Genomic DNA, 22,891 nt, shown 5'->3' on the forward strand with positions numbered 1-22,891 from the left:
ACAAAAAAAAAAACAAAAACAAAAAACAAGAGACTTTCTTGGCTTTTATGAGTGTTCATATTTTCTAAATGACTCTGAACTAAAAATAAGCTTATGTTTAATATCATTTAGTTTGTCTGACATTCCAGTCTAGTTTTAAGGTAAACATGAGCTCTCACTGATATTTAACATGTTTCTGTGGCTGTTTTAGACTTCTGTTTGCTGAATTCTTTTTTGTTGCTCCAAAGTTACTCATGTTAAATATATAAAAAACAGAAGGTAAACTCTATGGAACATAAAACAAGATCTGTATCATACTGAATATTGCACACATTTTTATTGTCCCTTAGCTTCATCAACTGTGACCCAAATATCTTTAAAAGACTAAACAAAATAGCTCAATTTCTTTTAGTGATCTATCAAGCATTTGATTTTTAAAATATAATCATTTCTCTTGATAATGAATAAATGTGTTGATATTGATAAAAGAAAAAAAGTCTTAAGAGCCTGCATTTAAAACAATTCCCCTTATAAATAAAAATAGCCAAACAAAGCTAGAAATAAGAGGGAAGGCCTCCATTTTCTGAAAACATAATTGATCATAAACGCTTTTTTACATCTTCAGCTCAAGTCACTTAATGTCAAAGTATTAGGGGCCCTATGTACACCTTTTAACATAGCATAAAAAACAGCATGCCATTTGTTTAAGCTCCCTCTTCTGAAAAAAACTATAAATCATAAATTATAAATATTTTTTTCAATGAATGACTACTTAAAAGGGTGAAAAACATACCTCTTACAATCACAGCACTACTTGTTTCCACAGACGTCTCATCAGTCTGAGTCTACTCCCAGAAAATCTGCTCATTGAGGCATCCAAAGTTCTCCAGACCCCTCGACTCTCCCTCTGCCCTGATTTCAGTCTATAAGGCAGCAGCGGCTCCATACAGCCTTATAGAATAGTCCATGATGAGGACACTTTATATTCCCCCTGCTCCAATCTGCTGAACAGCTGCTACAGCCACAGCACTGCTGTCAACCAGCCTGAACTGAGCCAGGGAAGCCATGGGACAGAGAGAGAGGAACCGGTGCCCCTCAAAGACGCCTTATGGGCCTTTGTTACCCTCTCCAATCAGCATGAAAGAAAAGACCTGGAGCAGCAGAAAGCACAGCTCTAATCTGTTCATTTTGCACTCTCTGGACCAAGGGGCAGGTGTCAATGCACGAATGCATACAAGAACAAATGTAGACTGGCTATACAGAAGGTGATGAGTGGTCAAACACCTTCAAACAAGTTTTACTAAAAGCAGCCTTCTGTGGCTAAAAAACAAGAGCAGCATTATGCCTTTGGGTGCTGCAGGATAAAAGAAAATATGCAAATTCCTTAAATGAAAAATGGCAAAGGCTGACCTAAAGAGATATAGAAGTAGAAATATAATGCATTCATAAGGCTTGCAAGTGTTGCTGGTTTAAGATCCCCAAAATGCATAATTTACATTAAGTGCTGCAGATAATAATTTTGCAAACAGAATCAGAACATTTATAGAGGATGATGACTAGGAGAGGGTGGGATGGATTGTATTCCTTAAAAAAAAAAAAAAAAACTACATAGGGCCTAAATCTGTCTATGCTTCTTATAATATCGTAAGCCTTTCAAAACACTGCAAGGATTCTCAAATAAGAAAGTTTTAGAAGACAGAAACTCTTTCAGGAAAATGTTCCTTGTATAGAAAAGTTCTGCCTCACTTCTCTAGTCTGGTGAGATGTAACTTCTGCTGCCTGTATGACACAGACCAAGGCTCAATCCCAACACACCCCTTGCCCTTACCACTTAACCCTACCTGCACATTTTGCATGTTCACGTCCAGGGGTAGAGTGTCCTGATTTGTGCTGAAACAGTGGAGTAGGATGGTGTGCTACAGAACTACAGCCCTTCAGAGAGATTTTCTGCACGCACACTCCAAACTGAATGTCATATGGTGTCTCACAAAATGCCTTGTGATTCACCTGCAACATTTTAGGTTACAACAACACAAATCAGAATTGAAATGCTGTCGACGACTTATGTATCAGGAGCTTCAAGGGTTGTTCAGTGTTGCAGGGAAAAATTTCCCCGCTACCCCTTTTCACTCTGTGCTAAGGGGGGAAGGGAGCAGTCTAAATCAAGGGCTAGGGGTAAATGTTGGAAATGAGATTGAGCCTAACAACATAGTTTCATTCAACCATGGCTACAACAGAAACAAGACGATGTTTCAAAAACATGAAAAAATCACAAAGTATATGCCAGCTAGCTGGAGATTAAATATTAAGAATAATCAATTATTTAAAAAATACATAGGATTATTATTTTTAAAATTGACAATTAAATCAAAGTCATCAGTCATTACTTAATAATCAAAGAATTGAAAATTGGTCAACAGACTATCAGAGTTAAAGCCAAACACTGAATGAAAGTTTCCATTACTGTAGGTTATTTTTGGAAAAAATATAGCTTCTTTTTCTGTCTACCCTTTAACCAGGGCATGATGAATATAAAAAATGTGCAAATCCCTCATCTCTGTTCAAATCCATGTGTGAGTCTAACATCAGATTTTCAACAGAAATAACTCTCAAACAAGAAAATCTGGGGCATGATTTTTATTATAAATGCTTCAAAGGACAAGTGTAGAGTTTATTACAACATCTTCAAATTAAATCCAGTCATGAGTCATTTTTTTGTATTACTATCTAGATTATTTTCTGGGGTTTTGCCTCTATTGGATAGGGCAGCTGTAGAGAAATAGGGGTGGGAGTGGGGTGCATCAAACATGTGCCAGGACTGGGAATCAATCCTGCGACCAGTGCGTGTAGCTTCTGCATAGGAGCGCCTGTTCTTACTAACTGACCCAAGACAGGTGACCCATGGTTCATTTCTTTACTAATTATTCAAATGTTTGAGTCAGAGGCACTCAAAAGACTATTAAAGCATGGCAACTTTGCTTCATTAAAAGCAGTTCTTTATTAAGCTGCAGAGAGGTAATACCAGTCATGTTGTCAGGTCACATGACACTGACCTATCACACATTAGTGACAAAAGAACTTTTTACTTCTTTTAAAAACTGATATAACTGAGATGAAATGCTTCAGTAAAATAAGCCTGCATGCCTAAGAAAACCACTTTAACCCACAGGCCAAGTTCACAACTTGAGTTTGTGGATTGGCTTATTTGAAAATGTCACATAGAAATCATATCAATATTTTTTCTGCAGGAAATTGTACAAGTGGACCAGGTCTCTCTCATCACAGTTTATCTAACATTGTGTTGAAGCATTATGCAGGAAGTCACTGTCAAACTCAGCTCAAGGTACAGTAATTCATCAATCACACAATGGATGAAACTGTGATTGTGCAGAAACACAAGAGCACTGACAAAATGAAATACACACAACTGACATACAAATACACCTACAAACACATACACATCTCTAACAGGTGGGACATACCAAATTAAAATACTGGCTATAAAGATGCAGGGTTAATGAGAAGTGCCTGGTCTGTGTAGATAATATTCTGTATGCTTGGAAGGGATTTGATCAGAACTGAGTGGGTGTGAGACACTTCATCATCTGCCTGTTTCATTAAAACTGCAAAGTTACTCTTTAATAAAAAATACTGTAAGGCCAGAGTTCTGACACACCATAAACCCTTGTAGAATAAGCTAATTAATCATGGACACAAGGTGTATGAAAAAATAGGAATTTAACTACGTATAATGAGAAAAACAGGCCAACTCTTTCATTTGAGATTCATCCTGGGGGAGAAAACTGCAGGCATATCTGTTTTTTGAGCATCTGGCTGGTCTGACTTTTAAGCAGAACCTAAAACTTTCTGTGTATAAACAACTTCAGGCTTCTGTCTGTCAGCTTTACTGGATCACTACAGCACATTAAGGTTGTGAGTTCTGACCTGAAGCCACAACATCACGACTACAACAAATACCAAACATGCCTGCAGGATCTCAGTGAGGTAACCTGTACACTCAGGTGAAAACTCAGACTATGGATGATGAAATGTCAGATCTTTATCACTCCAGGCAGAGGGAGCAAACCTTTACATTTCTTCTTCACAAACTCTTCTCACAAGCATCAACTAAACCACTTATATTACATGATGGGACATGTAGTTGTGTGAAGCTGACAGTCATAATCAATATCAATATGACTGTCTTATCATGATGCTAGAGTTTTTATTTGTATGTAAGCAGGAACACCATTACAGTACCAGTCCATGCGTTGTGAAGCTGAAATGTTAAGAAGAAAGCAAATGAACCTAAGAATAATCAGAATGCAAACACTTTCTAAGTACTAATTATTTTTAAAATGGCTTTCTCCTCTGTTGCTCCCAACTGCAGCCTGAAAACCACAGCATCAGCTGTTTCAGGCTCACATTCAGGAAACAGACACAGACTAGTGAGCTCTGATGCCCGTCTGCGTGTAAAAGAGATGTAGATCTGCTCTCAAGTTTGAGTACACACCTTAACTCTGTTTATACGTTTGTTTTTTGTACATTCTGTACCAACGTTTAAACATGGACACCCCTATGGAATACATTTCCTCCAAGTTGACCTGAACAGCAGAACAACTACACACCAAACACAGAAAACAACAGCCTATTGTGAGCAGTGCAGCTTGAGCTAAATGTCACATCTCCCCCTGAAGACGTGTGTTTACGGTCTAACTTTGTGAAAGTCACAGCAGCCTGAGCAGAAAGGTTAGTGCTGGGGTTAGCTTGTATGTGGGAGTCTTCTCAGCAGACTGAACACCTGACATCAGCTCTAGAAACCTCAGCTGGAGTCATGAGAAAAATCTTTGTGTTTGATCATGTTTCTCCTTCAGTCCTTTCAGTGTGCCCACTTTCTCTCTTTTTGCTTAGAGGGTGAAAGCAATCAAGATGAATGACTACCCCAAAAATGTTTGTGTTTTAAGTATGCTCAGACCTTTGAGCTGTGTACTACTGTGTGTTATAAAAATCTGTTTTTCAAGCAGTACTCCTAAAACCAAAAGCAAAAAGGAAACATGTCTGCATCTGGGACAGGTGTGAGGACAGATGTGAGAGCAAAATGGGCCTCATCTACACACTTCTTTAGATTCTCCCTAAATTTGTTCTCAAGAAGGTTTCTAAAAAAGCATGTCAGATTCGTGATGTGTTCTTTACTAAAAAATGTTAGAACCTGCATGCGTATCTGAAGGTTGCTATGTGCACATATTTCCTGATTTTAATGGAGAAATGCACCATTTATGCCCATGTTTGCACATGAGACTGAAGATATTTGTGCAAACACTAGAGTAACACAGAATGAGAAGACAAATAGCGAAACATCATCTTACTGTTGAGGAGGATTTTAAGTCTGAGGTTCACAAAGTACACTGCAAAGATCTCGAGATTACAGTTCTGAGTGATTAACATTTATCTATGTCAAAGAAAAATGATACATCTTAACATGCTAATGCCAGTGTTCTGCTCTAACTGAGGAATGACTATCACAATCATGCGATGAAGGCAGTGTTAGTTTTTGCAGATTTCTTCTTCTATCAGTGGAATTTATCAGACTACCTGCATTAAAAGTTCTTTATTATTATTATTTGGGGCTTTTTGTCTACATTTGATAGGACAGCTGAAGAGAAACTGGAAATATGGGACAAGAAAGAGTAGGGGAAGACACACACCTAACATGTGCCATGACCAGTGTGTTGAGGACTATATCCTCAGTATATGGCGCCTGCTCTACCAGCTGAGCTACACTGGCATCCAGCATTACAAGTTTAAGGAGGAAGTAAGGATATCCACACATATAAATGAGTGTACTGTGAACTATACTGAGGTAATGCCTCTTATCTCCTTCACCATGTTTCTGCTGAGATGTTGCAGCACATCTGCTTCAGTTTAAGATACTGAGTTCTATCTGTTTCAATCATGCTTCTCATTAAGAGTGCAATTTGCACTTGACTGGCTTCCTGCTAACATCTGCCGTTTTTACACTCGGCCTCACTGATGATGTATAACCTCATATTTCAACGAGGAGGAGAGGAATAACACTTCAACATTTGACTGGTGCTGATGAATTTGTTGTGTTACATCATCTATGACATGGATTTAGACTCCTTTCACTTTGATACAGGTCCATATACTTTCTGTGTAATTGAAGCAATAGGATGGTAATGTAATTGTTATTTGTCAGTTAACCCTTTAGTGTCATTATGGACATTTTTTGTCCAAATGAGTCATTTATCACTTTTTATTTTGCAATCATTTCAGTTGTGTTAATGCAAAATAGGGCTAAACAATTTTGGAAAATAATCAAATTTTGATATTCTCCCCAATATTGCAATTATGATTTGATATGCAATTATTCCTTAACTTTCTTTTATTCCTAAACCAGGGCTGAACTATTCTTTTAAAGTGTCTAATTCTGATGATTTTGACTCATATTGCAAATTGGATATCAATTATTGCATTGAAGGATTTTTGTCATTCTTATGTTTAATAAGAAAAAGTACAAAAATTAAGATGGTAGGATTTTTTGCAGACTATTCTAAAATAATGCACCTGAATTAGGGGTGTAAAGGTACAGAAAAATTTTGCTTCGATACGTACCTTGGTTTTGAAGTCACAGTTTGGTACGTTTTAGGTACGGTGATCGAAGCAGATAAATAAAATTCAATTCTAATTTTTAAATTAAATTGTGTTAAAATAAATAGGCTGAATAAATCATATTTAAATAATAAAAAATGCTACGACCTCCCTCAAAAAGTTCTTCAATGATTAAAAATATTAATAAACAAATACATTTTTGAATAACTAAGTTATTTTCATTGATATATTGACATATTTATAACCATTCTTAAAACACCAAAATTTCCCAGCCAACTTGAACGCATCATCACACAACCGGAAATTTGCTATTTAAGTATGCAAATTAGCGTCTTTTTTGCCGATTTCAAAACAGACTTCAGTACTGGATTACTTTTCTAACCGATGGGACCTACTACAAAGTTTGGAAGAACTTTTCATAGCCCATCTTGGTGGATAAAGAGGTTAAAGACGTGTGAAATCTGAGGATATCTCAGCTGCAGAGTCCCTCTCTCACTCCTCCCAGGCTGATAGTTGAAGGTAAAGTTAATATGATTCACAGAGCCAGAGCAACATTGCTATACGGGTGATTAAAATGAAGCTGGCGGCTCTTCTAACTCCACACACACCATCACTCTTCTTCATTTGTTTTTGTAACTGCTCCTTCTTCTGTAATGACGGTTGCTGGCAGCTTTTAGGCTCATTGCTGCCACCTGGATTGAAGTGAGAACTGGACTTCTTTTTAATACTCACTCAGACGTATTCGTCGTATTACTGCGTGCACCAAACCGTGACGGCCGTACCATGACGGTACGGGACAAATACAAGTACCGTTATACCCCTAACCTGAATGATTGCATGATATGTCATGCATAACATTTCTGCTGAGAAAAAAAAAAAATCAAACTGGTACTTTGACACAAACTTTAGGTCAAAGACATATTGCACCTTTTGCGATTAGAAAATTGCAGCAGGCTAAACTGCAATTTAATCTAATTTTTGATTTTTTTGCCCAGCCCTACTGCAATGGGTTTTATTTTTTGTAAAGCATTTTTACTACTGTCATTGTACTTAAGAACACAATGAAACTTTGTTTGCAGCATTTCCACACAGCAGCCTTTAAAAAAAACAGATCAATACATGTAAAGATACATTTAGTCACTTAAAATAAGCATCATAAACAGACTATTGTGCAACAGGAAGTGTGCAGCTAAAGTGCAATGACAGGGTGGATGAAAAAATGAATAAATAAAAATGCATGAATGTACAGATACTGATACGTAAATACATGGATATTATGCACACATACTCATATTTTGTGCCTATCATTACTGGTGTACATTTATACTACCATTTTTGTCAATAATGACAAACATTTCAACCTCCCAAAATAATCCTAAAAAAAAAGACCTAAACCAAGGTTTTGGTTTACACCTTACAATCAACTTTAGCCCTGATCAAAAATACCACATGCTTGAGTATTTCAGGAATTTAACTAATAAATGCCTGCTTGATAACATGATATCACTGTTGTTTTATTATTAGAACCCCCCCCCCCCAAAAAAAAAACATTGATATACAAATGTAGAGGGCTGAGAATTTTTTTCCCTGAAAATAATTGAAAATTTGATCATTTTTATCAAGACTGAAGTTGATCACAATATTTGTCCATAAATGTGTAGTGTGTCTATTTTTTTTTTTTTTTTTTAACAATTTTTAGGGGTGGACGATTTTGGCCTAAGGTGTAGGGAGTTTTTTTTACATTGGTAACAACACAAAAACTTATGATATATAAAAATTAATTTTGTTGCTAATGTTTGACAGATCCAGGATCTTATTATTATCTTATAAATACGGTAATTTTGGACATTTTTGTTCTTAATGGCATTCATTTTTTAAAAACCTTGGAGTGATACCAGAGGCTTAAAATTAAAACTGACCTACTGAATTATTTCATAAGTACTGAAGGACTTCTTACTTTGGGGTGCCAGTGGATACAGCTGAATGTTTTATCATCTTACTGATCCTGTCCTAACTTTAAGTAAGGCTTCTCTTTACTTGGCTTACTGCAAAATCAGTGCTGGAGGAAACACATCCACTGCTTAGAAAACATGGAATATTAGGGAACAAAATAATATTATAAAAAAAGGCAGAGGCAAAAAAGGGAGAATACAACCAGAGCCCATAAGTGAGTAGATGTAAGTACGCTTCGGGGCTGAAGAAGATGCACAGCGTGAGAGAAAGAAACAGACAGGTAATTGCAGTGAGGAGGACAGGTAAGGAGGAGGAAGGAGAGTAAAGGTTTAGGGGGAGTACACAGGAGGGAGGAAGGCGTGGACACAGTGAATTCTCTAGCTCAACAGGGAGTCCGGCAGCTGCTCCTTTGCTTCACCTCGTCCTTCATTATACACGTATGAGCTGAGGCTGTCAAGCTCCCAGCCTTAATGCTGTGCTGACACTGAGCTTTATATAGAAATTTCAGGTGATTAATGAAACCAGTGCAGCTTTCTGCCGGGTGAAAGAGAGAAATGAATGATCAATCTTAGAGAGCTATCCCCAGTCCTTGTATTAACTGTAAAGGGATATAATGCATGGGGCTCCTGGAGGGGCTCCTTGGCTTTAAGACGTGATAATGAGGGAAAGAAAGAAAGAGGGATAGGAGCTTTTCTTCCTGCTATTGACATGCCACTGCTGCTGACCTCACACTTCCTCTCCTTTTTCTGTTCCCACCTGAGAGCTGTTGGTGTAACAGTGGACACCAGTTTGAGCTTAGTTGAAGAGACAATGTCAGGAAGATGTTTGGCAACACCTTCTGTTGTTCTAAAATGTGATGTTTGTGTCAATATCATTACCATATAGCTCTGATATGGACTCATGTTGTGGAACTGTGAGAATTCACTATAGAGAGGTAACTGCGCATGGTGAGTGCAGGAATAAATTTCAGCCCTATTAATAATTTGCAACATCTGCAGGCCTTATTAATTCCACTTTGGCTCTCACTAGAAGCTACCTAGTGTTAATAAGAAAGATTGTAAAAAAAAAAAACAAAAAAAAAAAGACCATTAAAAATCCATGCATTTTTTTATTTATAGTTCAGCCTTTTTGTAACAATAACATCTTAAGTTCTACTTTAGGCAATCCTGAGGTGGATAGCTTTCAGATAATCAGCCAGCACAACACTGCAGTGACTTTAATTTACCCATGCTTTTTCTGCAGACCTTGATCCTGACTCAGAGACCAGCTGATCCTGAAATGGTCAGCATAATGTAAATCTACATATTTAAAAAAAACACCCTGAAAACTATAACACTTAGAATAGAGTCAAAGCTGAATTGGTAGTTTTGAGAGTGGTTCTGCAGGAAGGATAGGCAGGAGATCCTCTGCTCTCTATAAAACAAAATAGTGGATGGAGAGGGGAGGGTTTAAAGGATGCGCTTGCTGTGATTAATGGTCTCTGTGTGGCTAACACAAACTGGCCGTGCTTGTTGGTATTGAGTTTGAAAGGCCTGTCACGTTAACTGTATATTTAGGTGGATGAATCCCAATGAGAACTAATGCATCCCTTTTCTTACTGTGATTACATGAGATCTATAAAAGCTACTTAAAGCTTAAAGACAAGATAAGATGCTGCATATGCAATTTGTAAGACACTTCAGGGAGTAACAGCATAGATGCATGATAAACTAGAAAAAGCACTCAGAGAGCGCAGACCTCCGCCATCAGCCCTATCTCCCAATAGTGAAGAATCCTTTAAAAACATTCCTGATCCGGATCACATCCAAAATCGCTTTGTGTGGACTGTCATGGCGGAAGCACCCATGGTCTCACCGGACGACTGAAAATCATGGCAGATGGTGAATATTCCTGTATTCCTCCCAGTATTGTCGCTACAATTCGCTGTCTTTCTCTGTGTTACGCTCAGACTCGTCTCCTCGACCCGGCGTGTGTCTTACAAAGTCTATAAACTCCAAAACTTTGAATAAGTTACTCATGTCAGCCGTCTCCTGGTGTAACGTGGTAACAGCACAGCCCTATCTCCCAATAGTACAGAATCCTTAAAAATATTCCTGGATCCAGACGGTGATTCGGGTCAGTCCCAAAATCTAATCAGTTCTTCCTTATGCCATTTCTGCCATTTCTGCCAAATCTGTCCATGACTTTTTGAGTTATGTTGCTAACAAACAAACAAACAAAGTAACTAACTAACTAACTAACTGACTAACTAACTAACTAACTTACTAACTAACTGGCTTACTAACTTACTAACTCACTCACCCACTCACTCACTCACTCACTCACTCACTCACTCACTCACTCACTCACTAACTAACCAACCCACCCGATCACATAACCTCATTGGCAGAGGTAACTAGTTGGTAGATTGATGTTACAGAAAATCAGTTTCATTCCTAAACAGTTAAATAAGGTGTAATAAGTGTCAACAAAAACAAAAACAGCTGCATTGCACTTACCTTTACCTTAAAAACTGTGACTCATCTTGTCTTTGTAATTTCCTGACTTAGTGCCAATATTTTAGCTACAATGTGAAAACTAACACACAGCTGAAACACAACACCACAGTGGCACTACCCCTGTAGACATAAAATGAAATATTAATAACTAGTTCAAATCTTACTGAGTCCAGTGCGTGAATAAGGCCTATAAGGCTGGTGAACAGTGACGGCAGTAGAAAGGTGAGTCGTCTCTGGATGTGGACTGTTCTGGTCTCTCTCTGTAACAAACTAACATACTGATCTTAACTCAGAGAGGCATCTTAATGACATTCACCAGCAGCTCAAGGGCTGTGTGTTTCCCAGTGACGGTTGATGTGAGGCGACTGAAAGATGAACTTCCTGTGCAGAGGAGGTGCTGTGTTGATGGATGTGTGATGTTGGACGTGTGTCCCTCCTTTACAATAGTATAAGTTAGGGATGCACAATATTAACAGTATGATATTGGTATTGGCAGATATTAGCTTAAAAAGCGAGTTATCATATGAGCAAATATGAAAATTTTTGCTAAAATTTACAACCAATAATTTGGCTGTAAAAAAAGGCCTATATCCTATTTAGAGGTGGGAGAAAAAAACTGATTCTAAGATGCATTGTGAGGTGGAGGTGGAAGATTCTGAATCAATGTATTAGTGTCCAATAATCGATCATTGATCATTATTTCAAAATGTAATATTGTGGAATAGTAGCACTAAAAAGGTGGAACTCTGACATGCAGCACATAACAGTAAGATTTAGATTACCTGTTGTTTATCTGAGAAAAAGGACATTTTTCATGTTTGTAATTTCAGATATGTTACAAGAGAAGGATGCTGCTACCTTGGGTTTAGTGCAGTTGTGCATTTCCATTTTGGAATTTCCCTTTATGGAACTAACAAAGTAATATCTTACATACATCTTCTATTCGAGCAGTGTTTCCCAACCATTTTTCCTTGGAGCCCCCCCTACATGTACCCAAGAAAAACGGACCCCTCCGTACCCAAGAGACCTGAGTGGTATGGCCTAAACACCTTGATACCACGGTATTTCTTTGCCTTTCTCAGTAACGATATTATTTTATGACGATACAAAATAAACACAGACAATGCATTTAAATGCATATTCAGGGGTTACAACCCCCTTCCTACCCCAAAACAAACCTGTGATGCCATACTAAAGTCATGTCTATGAATAAGATCACAGAAAAATGATTTATTAAGTCTGTGTTAACTTCTTTATAATTGCACCTGTGTTTTTGGTTTCACTCCTCTTTTGCTGAGGTGTGTCAAGCTGCTGCATAAAACACACTTCCACAAGTGGGGGTGCATGATAAAAGCACTCTGAAAAACAACAACTATGGAGTTTTATTGAAAACGATTTGTCCATGTTTATCATTGATTGAACTTTGCTGTAGCTATGGTACCATGTTTAGAGCTGCTTCTCTGACCTCTTTAACTGCAGCAGCCTGCTTCTTTGAATCATGGGCTTGAAACAAGCAAGTCAACAGTTAAATCACCTTCAGACAACCTTTAGACAGCTGTTTAGGCTGTTATAGCAACAGTAACTGCAGTACTGGGCTCAAAATGAACAGTCTTGAGCCCAGCTCGTATTAAAAACCCATACAGGCCAATACAGACGCTGTGCAAAGTCAGCATACTCGCTTCATGTTGCTGTTATTACAGACATTTACCTTGAAGAAAAAAGAGTTCACATATTTTACCTTTTTTTCTGTGGTTCACATTGTTCACACAAACACAAACAGGTGACATTTGGCTTGTTACCTGGCTGCTCTTTAGTGTCAGAGTGAAACATGCTAATGGCTGAACTCAGACTGAGCTGCTGGCTCAAATCACTCTGCTATGCTAACAACAGCACCATTTATGCCTTGTGTGAGTACTAGAAAACCCCACATGCATTTAAACTGGTGAAGATGGTGTTGCACAGATCCCTTTCATGACCAAATTTTTACCGGTGACAGTATCAATACTAGGGCTGTCAATATTTATCTACAGTCCCATTCAAATTTCATTTATCATTTTTTACAGATTTTGAATAATATTCGAATATTTGTGACCGAAGCTGGAAAATACTCCTGCAAGTTCTCCGAGGTCATTTTTTGAGTTTTTTACACATTATGAAAGTGTAGATTCTAAGCTTTCAAATGGTGTATCATACACCTTAGTCTAAGCATATTTTACAAAGTTATGCTCATTTGAATGTTAACTTCTAGTTCCTGTTTGTTCTGAGAAAACCAGGATCAAAGTTTCAGGACTTTTCCTACCTTCAGGCAGGCCAGGTAATGGGCGTGAAGAATAGGTCCACATTTACATAAAGTCCACCCAAACCAAGCTTCTGAATCGGACTGGTGATGCTCATCAAAATATTCCCATAGGAAATCGGCCTTCATCAAACTTTCACTGTTGAGTGATCCTGAAGGTGTCCCAAGTCTGTTGATAATTCTTGCTGCTTCCTCATTGTCTCTTCTACTTTTCTTCACTGCAGGGTGCATCTTGAGGCTTGTTAATAAAAGGTGATAACTAGAAACAGCTGTATTTACGTGCTGGGGGAGGAGTGGCGTTTGAGCCATGCAGTGTTTGTTATTGTCCATCTCAATGGGCGAAACTGGGAACAATGCGAGGCTGAGTGGCCAATTATCATCCTGTAGTTTCTCTTTCCCCTCCCCTCAATCTCCCCACAGCAACTCTGAAAACAGGGCATTTTAAACCACAAAATTAACACTTTTAAATGTCACATTTGTGTTACTTTTTTCATTGAATGAGTAGTTTAAATGCCGAACTTGCATAAAATGAGAAAAACCAAAAAATGATCACAATTTTGTACCCATTTTTCTCAACCACCAGAATGCTGACTTGCAGAAAGTTTATCTGGCTTCGGTCACATTTATGCATATTTTTTAATAATATGTAAAATGTTCAGTTGCTTTAATCGCTGTGTAGTAACACATCTGTCCACCAGAGGACCCTCCAATATCACATCACAGATTGCAGTGAAGAAATAATGAGTTAAATGCAAAAGCCGTAAATGTTAAATTTTATGTACTTTTTTAGTGCAAACACAGCCACCTGTATCATTTAGAGGCCTTTAACAGGTATCTTGGTACTGATGGTCAACTTTAAAATTAACTAAAAGGTTAAAAATTAAATGTCCAAAAAAAAAAAAAAAATGTAATTGCGCCACATACAGCGGTGATGACATCATGTTCATAATAAACAAAACATTTAAAAATGTTGGTACTACGTTGTCCCTACATGTTTTTACCCAAAACACGAGGCACTCCAAGTTTTTTGAATAAAGAACAGAGCATTTTTGTTTACTACCGTCCCAGTCGTGGAGAAAACCCTCTCTGCCATGACAGAGTTGCCCGGGATGCACAGGTAAGGACGTGCCAGCTGGGACAGGTGAGGATACCTGGACCGGATCGTCTTCCACCACGACAATTACTGTCGATGGGCATCACAGTTTAACTCTAATACATCAGCATCTCTTGATGTAGCGAAGCCTCACTCGCCAAATCACCACTAGCATGTGTACCACCTTGGTGTGTTCATCATATCATGTATCATGTGACAAAACACTTTGTTCCCACACCTACATATGGGTGAAGCAGAGGTCAATGAGAGAGGGGAGAGACGAGAACGATAATAAACAGTAAAATGTAAACAAAAACAAAAACAAAAACAAAAAAAAAAAAACACGCTCGAATAGTAAATTCAGCATTCGAATATTAATGAGTTTTTAAATATCTGAATTACACTCTAACCCCGAAATTCGTTCCAATAGCTTTATTCATTCGATACTGAATTGCCATCCACCACTAACCCTTATTCATACAAAACAGTAAGGCTTTCTGTAGCATAGCACCATAATCACAATGCAGCTAAGAACAGTCTTTTCAGTTCACACTTAGGTGAAATACAAAAGCTGTAAATGGTAAAAATGGTGACCTTAAAAGACAAGAGGCATTAAAATAGTCAAAAACTTCAGCCATAAGCTGCCTTTATAAGGCAATCATGTCTGCAGTGGGAATGTATAATGGATCTTGATAATAATCTCTGTTACAAGTCAAAGTGTTTTGGTTGTCTTGAATTACAGCTTGGCCATTTTTGCTTTGCCCTTAATGACCCCACACTGCTGATTTGATGAATACAAATGTTGGATACAGTGGATACAAATGTTTGCTCCTTGGTTCCTCTATAATTGTAAAGCTAATTTAGCAGAGCCTAAAGGCTATGCCACTAACAGGCCGCCAGGCTGCCAAAGCACCACAGCTGGTGTTGCATTGTTTTGGGTTCACACAGCCTGCACTGAAAATAGCATCCCACCCCCTTATTTGCGAGTTAGAACAGAAACACATGGTGTTGTGGCACTTTCAGGACTAATTTACCTGTGACATTTTAAACCGCAGTTACTATGAAACAAACTAAATAGCCTCATCCCTACTGAGTATGTCTGTCCCAGCTGAGATTGACACCACCTTCTTCTAGCTGGTATTCGTCAGGAAAGATATTGATTTGAATGACTTGCATATCTCACTCCCTCTCTTTCCTGCTCACCTTTTCCCTTCCTCTCTTACCTTACCGTAGTAGCAGTTAACCTCACATTTCACAAAAACTGTGATTACTGTGGTTTAGCAATAAGGTAGACATTTAACTCAAAGTTGAATTCTATTTTCTTCAGCAAAAAGAAAACAATAGAAAATTGAGCTGGGAGTAGGAGGTGTGAAAGATATTAATAATTAGTGAGAAAGTGTGGAGTTTGATTTGTTCACTTTGACAGGCAGCTTTGATGAAAAAGCTGCTGCTGATAGAAGAAACAGGTAGTCAGATCACAGCAGGGTGACTGAAATACCTCAGGAGGGGATGAGGTTAAAGCTGCCTTCAAGCTGATCTGTGTAAAACGTCAGACGCACACACATATGAGATTTCAGACCAACACAAACACACTCTAATGAAAAAAAGAAAAACAGACAAATACCTTGACACCCACACACTCCCACACAGAGAGGATCACACAGTTGTTGATGTGCCCACTGATGCAGAGTGAAGACAAATTGCTCCTTTTGAAGGCAAAACAAATCAAACACAGAGTCTGATTTCTGTCACTGTGCTGTTTGTCTTTAAGGCAGTGAGGGTGACATCTGACAAAACATCCACGCAGTCACACACAGGCATGCGTGCAGGGCCACACTCACCTACACACACAGAGCAGCCCGTTGTGAAGCTGGATTAAGGCAGAGCAGCTCCATCAGCCCCACCAATACACCAAAAAGCCAAAAAACCTCCTCTGCATATCAGCACTTGCCAGCATTGTGCCCACAGGCTCAGGTCGCACAATCTCTTTTTTTCATTTGTAAGCCAAGTTGTGGCTTTACTTCGTGTTGTATAATTACTTTATAAAACCCTCTGACATGACACACAACAGGAAAAAATAAGCTAAGAAGAAACATGAGCAAACTCTGCAAGTCACTTCTAAATTTAAGGATATCTTGGTAATTTTTCAGGATGATAACACATCAGCTCCATTTACTTTTCCACAGGCCAGTAAGTGTCACAGTGAGAGTTTGAGCACTTTATTATTCTATGTTTCTGTGTTCACCACAGAAACCTTGGTTGGTTTAAACCTGCAAACGCAAGTAAATTCTTGTACAGTGTGTTTGCCAACACTACACAAGATATTTTTATTGCTCTTCACCAAATGAAATTCTTGGCATAATAAACTCTTTGGGGTGTGTATTTATGGGTGCATGTTTTCCTATTTTCATTTTCCAGATGTGCGTATAAACCAACATTTCTGCCCTGTGACCTGATTTGCCAAACTCTAATGCTCACATCAGCTGCAAAAATACTCAGACCTAACCTATGAATGAAGCTTTATTTATGAAAAATCAAATGCCTTTGGTTTTTGTTTCCTTTGTCAACAGCAGGTCTGAGATTAATATGACAGAAGACAGCCAGAATACAGGTCACAAGAGTTTGTGGTCCATAACAGAGGGAAACAATCAGAAAGTAGAGACATTACCTTAGCATTTTACAGACATCAAGATTCAGGGTCTCTGTAAAGTTGTCTTTGTTCTGATCAGAGCATCTACATGTAGTGTTCCCATCAGCAGAGATGCTGCTGAATAGGTGTCATGGCCACTAATTTACTGATGCTCAATACTCAACCATTTCAACTGATGACGCCCTACCTTCTGATGATTTAGACAACAACAGGAACAAAAGAGATCAAATATGTTTCAGCAGATGTGAGACTTCAGTGTCACTTTCTAAGTCCAAATAGACAGTTTTTGCTCTCTGTATCCTGGATTGATAGAAGTAATCTCATTCCAACTGAACTCTACCCTCTTGGCTCAATACTACAAGACGATATTGAGGAGTCTGTCCAATTATCAATTTGCAATGCTACCTGCAGTCTCATTTCAATATATCAGAGGCAGCTCCCAAAATAATTGCTTTCCTGCAATCTACAAGTTAATTTGTGCACATTTTATAGATCCAAATGAGTCAGTAAGAAGAAAACAATCTAAACCTAAATTAAAGGCTTCATTAAATGTGAAAATTGGTTGGAGAATTGTGAACATCTGTTTCTGGCTCCCTGCATCATAAACTCCCCAAGGTCAAACCAAACACCAATTTACAGCTCACAGACTCAGACATGAGTCTCAGCTCTGAAGAACCTTCACAAACACAGAGAGTCAACAAGGCTTCAAATGATGGAGAGTGAAAAGAGAGGACAGAGACTCAAAGCTTTTTCTGCTGTAGATGGCAGGCTATTTATGACACCAAGCAGTAAAAGAATAAACATGACATGATTTTAATCAATTTTAAAGCTGAACTACAGATACTGATTTTATTAAGTAGTTTAGGATCAGAACAACATGCTCTTCTTTTAAAGAATCACCTTACAGTAGTGGTATCAGAGGTTGTTTGTAGTGCACCTCTCCTCTCTTTGAACTGAATTGGCTCTGGTTGTATTTTAACAGCTCCTTGTTTAAGTGTTTTCTTTCTTGTTTATGACTGTTGGCATCTGAAACTGCTCTGGTACACAGACAGAGAGGGCAGGGGAGGGGACTGTATGTTTCATTCCAGCACAGACTCACATAAAGGGAGGTCAGAGGAACAAAGAGCTCAGAGAACACTCATTTAAAACCTAACAGCTCCCTGGTTTGGATTCTCTTCTGAGCTCAGGTTCTCATCTGAACAGATCTGCTTTGATTCAGCCTTTAAAGGGAGTCATGACAGGTTCAATATGTTTAATAACTTGAGTAAAAAAAACACCTCAAAAACAAACAGACAAACAAATAAATAAAAAATCAAAAAAGAAAAAGCTACCTGTTGAGTTCGTCAGCTTTAGCTTGTCTATGCTTACCTTTAGGATGTCCCGGGTCGCTGAACTCGTACTTCCCCATCCCAACTGTCCGTAGCATTTGCAGCCCGTTAGGACCATCCTGATTGTCTGCAGCTGAGGGCAGAGCCTGTGCTGCTGCTGCCTGTCCATTAGTCAGAGGTAGGGTGGGGGGCTGAAGGAGGCCAGGGTGTGAGGTTAAGTGACTGTTGCTGATCACGCTGTGAGGGTTTTGATGAACCACCTGGTTGGCTCGAGCAAGGACGGACGGTGTCACTGTGGGCTGCGCCGAGACGTACGGAGACTGACTGGGCATGCTCAGAACCATTGAGGGCGGCTGCTGGGTGGACTGAGGTGTCAGCTGGAAGTGGGCCGTCATGAGAGGGTGCTGAGGGGGAATGGGTGTCTGGATGGGTGGGGTTACTCCTATGATGGGTGACTGTGCAGTCACACTGTGGTTGAAGGAGGGCGGCTGGGGGAGGGTGTAGGTGTGGGGCAGGAGGCTGGGCTGACTCACTGCTGCTACTGGTGCAGACCAGGTTGGACCTGAAGAGAAAAATGACGGAGAAGCAAAGACATAGAGATTAATCAATTGTAAATAAAGATGTTACACCCTAAAGGCACATGGAGCACTAACATCATAACTGTCACTGCTCAGCTTCAGATTACCTTTATTTTTGACTCAGCTTCATATCGATCATAAGTGATTTACAGCTCTGTGCCAAGATCCATGAGAATGTTTATTTTTACAAGTTGACTATAGTTTTTTTTAGATGTCTAATCATGTATGCTACAGTCAACACAACTATCTGCGTGGGAGTCTGTGTTTGTTCAGACATTCTGAGTCTATTGTTTCTCTATTCTAATGAGTTAAATGCTGACATTGTGCTGGTGGAAGAGGAATCCAAATTTGGGCCTGACCAACGCCTCTATCTGCTGCTACGCCTTCATTTTAAGCTCCCCCTGCCAGGGTCCAAGCTCCAAAATTAGCCCAACAGTCTGCCAAGGGGCTAAAGGCTAAATCACAGCATGCAAAAAGCTATGAAAAAATATCAAAGAGGCTCAGAGCATTCAGGACATTCTTTCTGCTGATGTAATAGTCCAGGCAGTCTAGGATGGAGAGGAAGGGAGAGATAAAAACAGAAAGCAAGAAGAAAAAAAGGATGGATATAATCCTAAGGAGGGGCTGCACTCTTCATTCAATCTTCCGCTGCATTGTGTTCATTCATCATTTGTCGCTTATCTTATTAAAATAATTCTAATAAAATGAGTATTAGTACCATTTTATGCGGCAAATATAATATATATATATATAATATATATATATATTTGTACACTGGATTTTTGCTCTACTCTTTATTCCTGTACTTTTCTGTTTCTCAAGCCCTTTAGCAGAAAAATACAAATTCAATTTGAACTTCTTCATGACCTTACACGTCTTTACATCTATCGCCTTTGTGTATTAAAAATTAAAATATCAGATATATGCGTTGATGTTAGAATTATCTAAAGGTTGTGTTTGATATTTTGTATCTCAGAATAAGGTTTTTCAAAAGTGCCACATTCCCTTTAAAAGTTAATTTTCAAAGACAAACTTTGTTGAACAGACAGCAGTGAAATCTTTTAAAAGAAATTTTATTGATTCTGGCACAGTTCATCTCAATCCAAGAAACAGTTCAGTGAAGTGTGGAGAGGAGCTGGCTTCACTGCAAACGCCAGGCAGAGGTTGGAATAACCCACATACACATCAGTATTCAACACTATACTGGGAAACTGAGTGTCATATGTGACAGCATGCTCAGTGGGTGACATCTCACTCTCCTTGTGCTGCACTCTGAGCTGCAGGGTGGGGGTGAAGGGAGGGAAGCCTTACACACAATAATGAAAACTGTGGAGATTCACGGCTAATTCGGCCTGATACACTACGCACAGCAGGAGGCAGTGGACACACAGAAGGGGGGAGCAACATCACAAGACTCTGGAAAAAAAACAAAAAAAAAAAAAAAGGGCCTGGAATTCTCCAGAATAGCATCAACCTTCAACATGAGAACACTTTTCAACATATACATTCCCCTAGGGCAGTGGCTCTCAAATGGAGTGCCAAGGTGTGCCTTGGGGCGAGTCTAGGTGTGCCAGGGGATTTATACAACCATCTTTGGTTGTTGTAATAACATATCAAAGCACATAAAGAGCTCCTTTGTGTAGTTTTTCTTTGAACTCATACCTGCCAACTTTATTTTAGACATAACAGAAAAATGTTCTGTTCTTTAACTGATGAAAACCATGAACACTATCAGATGAAAGCCACCAGTTTACATGGTCACTGGTTTAACCACAAGGAGCAAACCGTTAATGGTTTTTCAGGGCTGATATCGATTATTATTAGTGCATGTGACTGACAACTGATATATGGAATTGATACTAGGGATGGGAACAATTAATTGATGATTGATTGATTGGTCTTTAGAATTTGGTCGATCACAGGAAATTCAGTCGATCTGATGTTGGCATTTAATAAAGAGACTAAACACGTATTACTCTGCACTGCACAACAATATTTACCGTCATGACATTGTGAGTGGGTTTTAACAAAAGCAACAAGACATCTTACCCATCAGGGGGCGACTTAACTTAAGGAGAGAGGGAGAGGGCAAACAGAAGAAGTACTCAAGCAGCGCAATGCATTATCTCAATTTGCCCAAAATGCAAAATGAAGAGAGCGAAGCGAAGTGTGGTGTGGGACTACTTCAGTTTAGAGAAAGACCTTGCTCATCATAAACACTACGATGCCTTATTTTTTTGCGCATCCCCGCAATAGGTAATACAATAGACCATGCCTTGTTTGTGTTTAAGAGCCCTAGGGTTTCGAAGGGTGAAGATAAATAAATCATTGAGAAACACACGCATTAGTTACCTGTTTTTGTTATATACGGAAATGTTATGGTTTTGCCATTTTATTTTCTGATAATCAGGCAAAATCAAGTAATTCAAAGGTGTGCTCCTTTGGATTCAGTGCAAGGTGTGTTTTCCACTCTGGTTTTGCAATCACTCTGTACAGTTTCTCCAAATGTTCTGCACACAACATTATCTGACTGGCTTAATGTCACACAACTACTGGATGACACTACAAAAGTAGTGTGCGACATTACTTCCTGTTTCCTGCTGCAACTGTGTTGGTTATTTTGTTCGTCAGAACAAATGTATCAATTAGGGATAGGCGTTTGAAAGAAACCTGCCAACTCGAGCATCTGTAATGTTAACAATCAATTAATTGATTAATCGTTATGTATGTATAAAAACATCTCCACAAACATCTGTGTGAGTGGAGAGGAAGCCCCGAGTTACTTTTCTTTTATTGCATCTGATTGGTTAAAGGTGGTACACAGATGCAGCAAAAGGGTGGAGGTTAATTTGCTGCACTGTTAGTATTAGCAGTACTAGCTGTAATTGTAAGTCTGACATGTTAAATACTAGGACTGAACGGTTTGGGAAAATAATCAAACTGTGATTTTTTTTACCCAATATTGCGATTTAATATACAATTATATCTTAAGTTCCTCATCTAATGTATTTAAAAAAAAAAAAAAAAAGCAGTGATTCATTCCATACTATAACCAAAAATATATTAGATTAAACTAGGGCTTACCAATTTTTTTAAAAATATCTAATTGTGATGATTTTAACTCATTTTGAAAACTGGATATGAACTGTTGTATTGTTATATAATTCTCATATTTAACAATAAAAACATACAAAAATGAAGAAAATAGGATTTTTTTGTTACACTATTCTAAAAATATGCTGCTAGAATGATTGCATGTAATGCATAACGTCTCTGCTACAAAAAAAGTCTCAAACTGGTATTTTGACACAAATTTCAGGTTAAAGAAATATTGCACCTCCTGCGATTTGAAAATTGCACCAGGCCATATTGTGATTTAATCTAATTTGCAATTAACTGCCCGGCTCTACTAAATACCATCTACACTGTCTATGGTAACTGATCTTCTTTAATAACTAATCCATGTACAAAACTATGTGTAAAACAGCTGAATCTTAAAAAGGAGTTGAGTTTTACAGACAGCAGCAGTGACCATTTTTTTAAAAAACATGACTAGCTGTCTACACTCAGGATTTTTTAGCTGGGTTTCCTCTGCATTGGGCTGTGTGTCAGTATTATTCTTAAATTAGACACGTTTGTGATGAGCAGGAGGCAGAGGCCAGCAGAGCAATGAAGGAAATGAGCAGCTGTAGGGCAGAACCATTCTGGGTTAGTTCATTACAATAAGAGTCAAAAACACTGAGGCTGAACTCCTCAGTGTGTGCTGCAGAGAAATGTTGGCTCTTTTTAAAGGGGCATGAACAGAATAAGGGCGACGTCTAAATTAGACCTGGTGGAGGTTAGCAGAAGGACATTCAGAGGTTTCTAGATAGATTCATTTAGACTA

General features: G+C 38.6%; 1 protein-coding gene across 2 annotated transcripts in view; it reads right to left on the reverse strand.

Annotated features, from left to right (window-relative positions):
• The window catches only part of LOC121521352 (kelch-like protein 29), a 182,298-nt gene that overhangs the window by 63,014 nt on the left and 96,393 nt on the right, over positions 1–22,891 (reverse strand). For both annotated transcript variants that reach the window (XM_041805295.1, XM_041805294.1), the window contains one exon: positions 18,468–18,989. In XM_041805295.1, the coding sequence (XP_041661229.1) occupies positions 18,468–18,989 (522 nt within the window). The remainder of the gene's footprint in view (positions 1–18,467; positions 18,990–22,891) is intronic.

This window comes from Cheilinus undulatus, linkage group 14 (genome assembly GCF_018320785.1).
Source record: "Cheilinus undulatus linkage group 14, ASM1832078v1, whole genome shotgun sequence".
Classification (NCBI taxonomy): domain Eukaryota; kingdom Metazoa; phylum Chordata; class Actinopteri; order Labriformes; family Labridae; genus Cheilinus; species Cheilinus undulatus.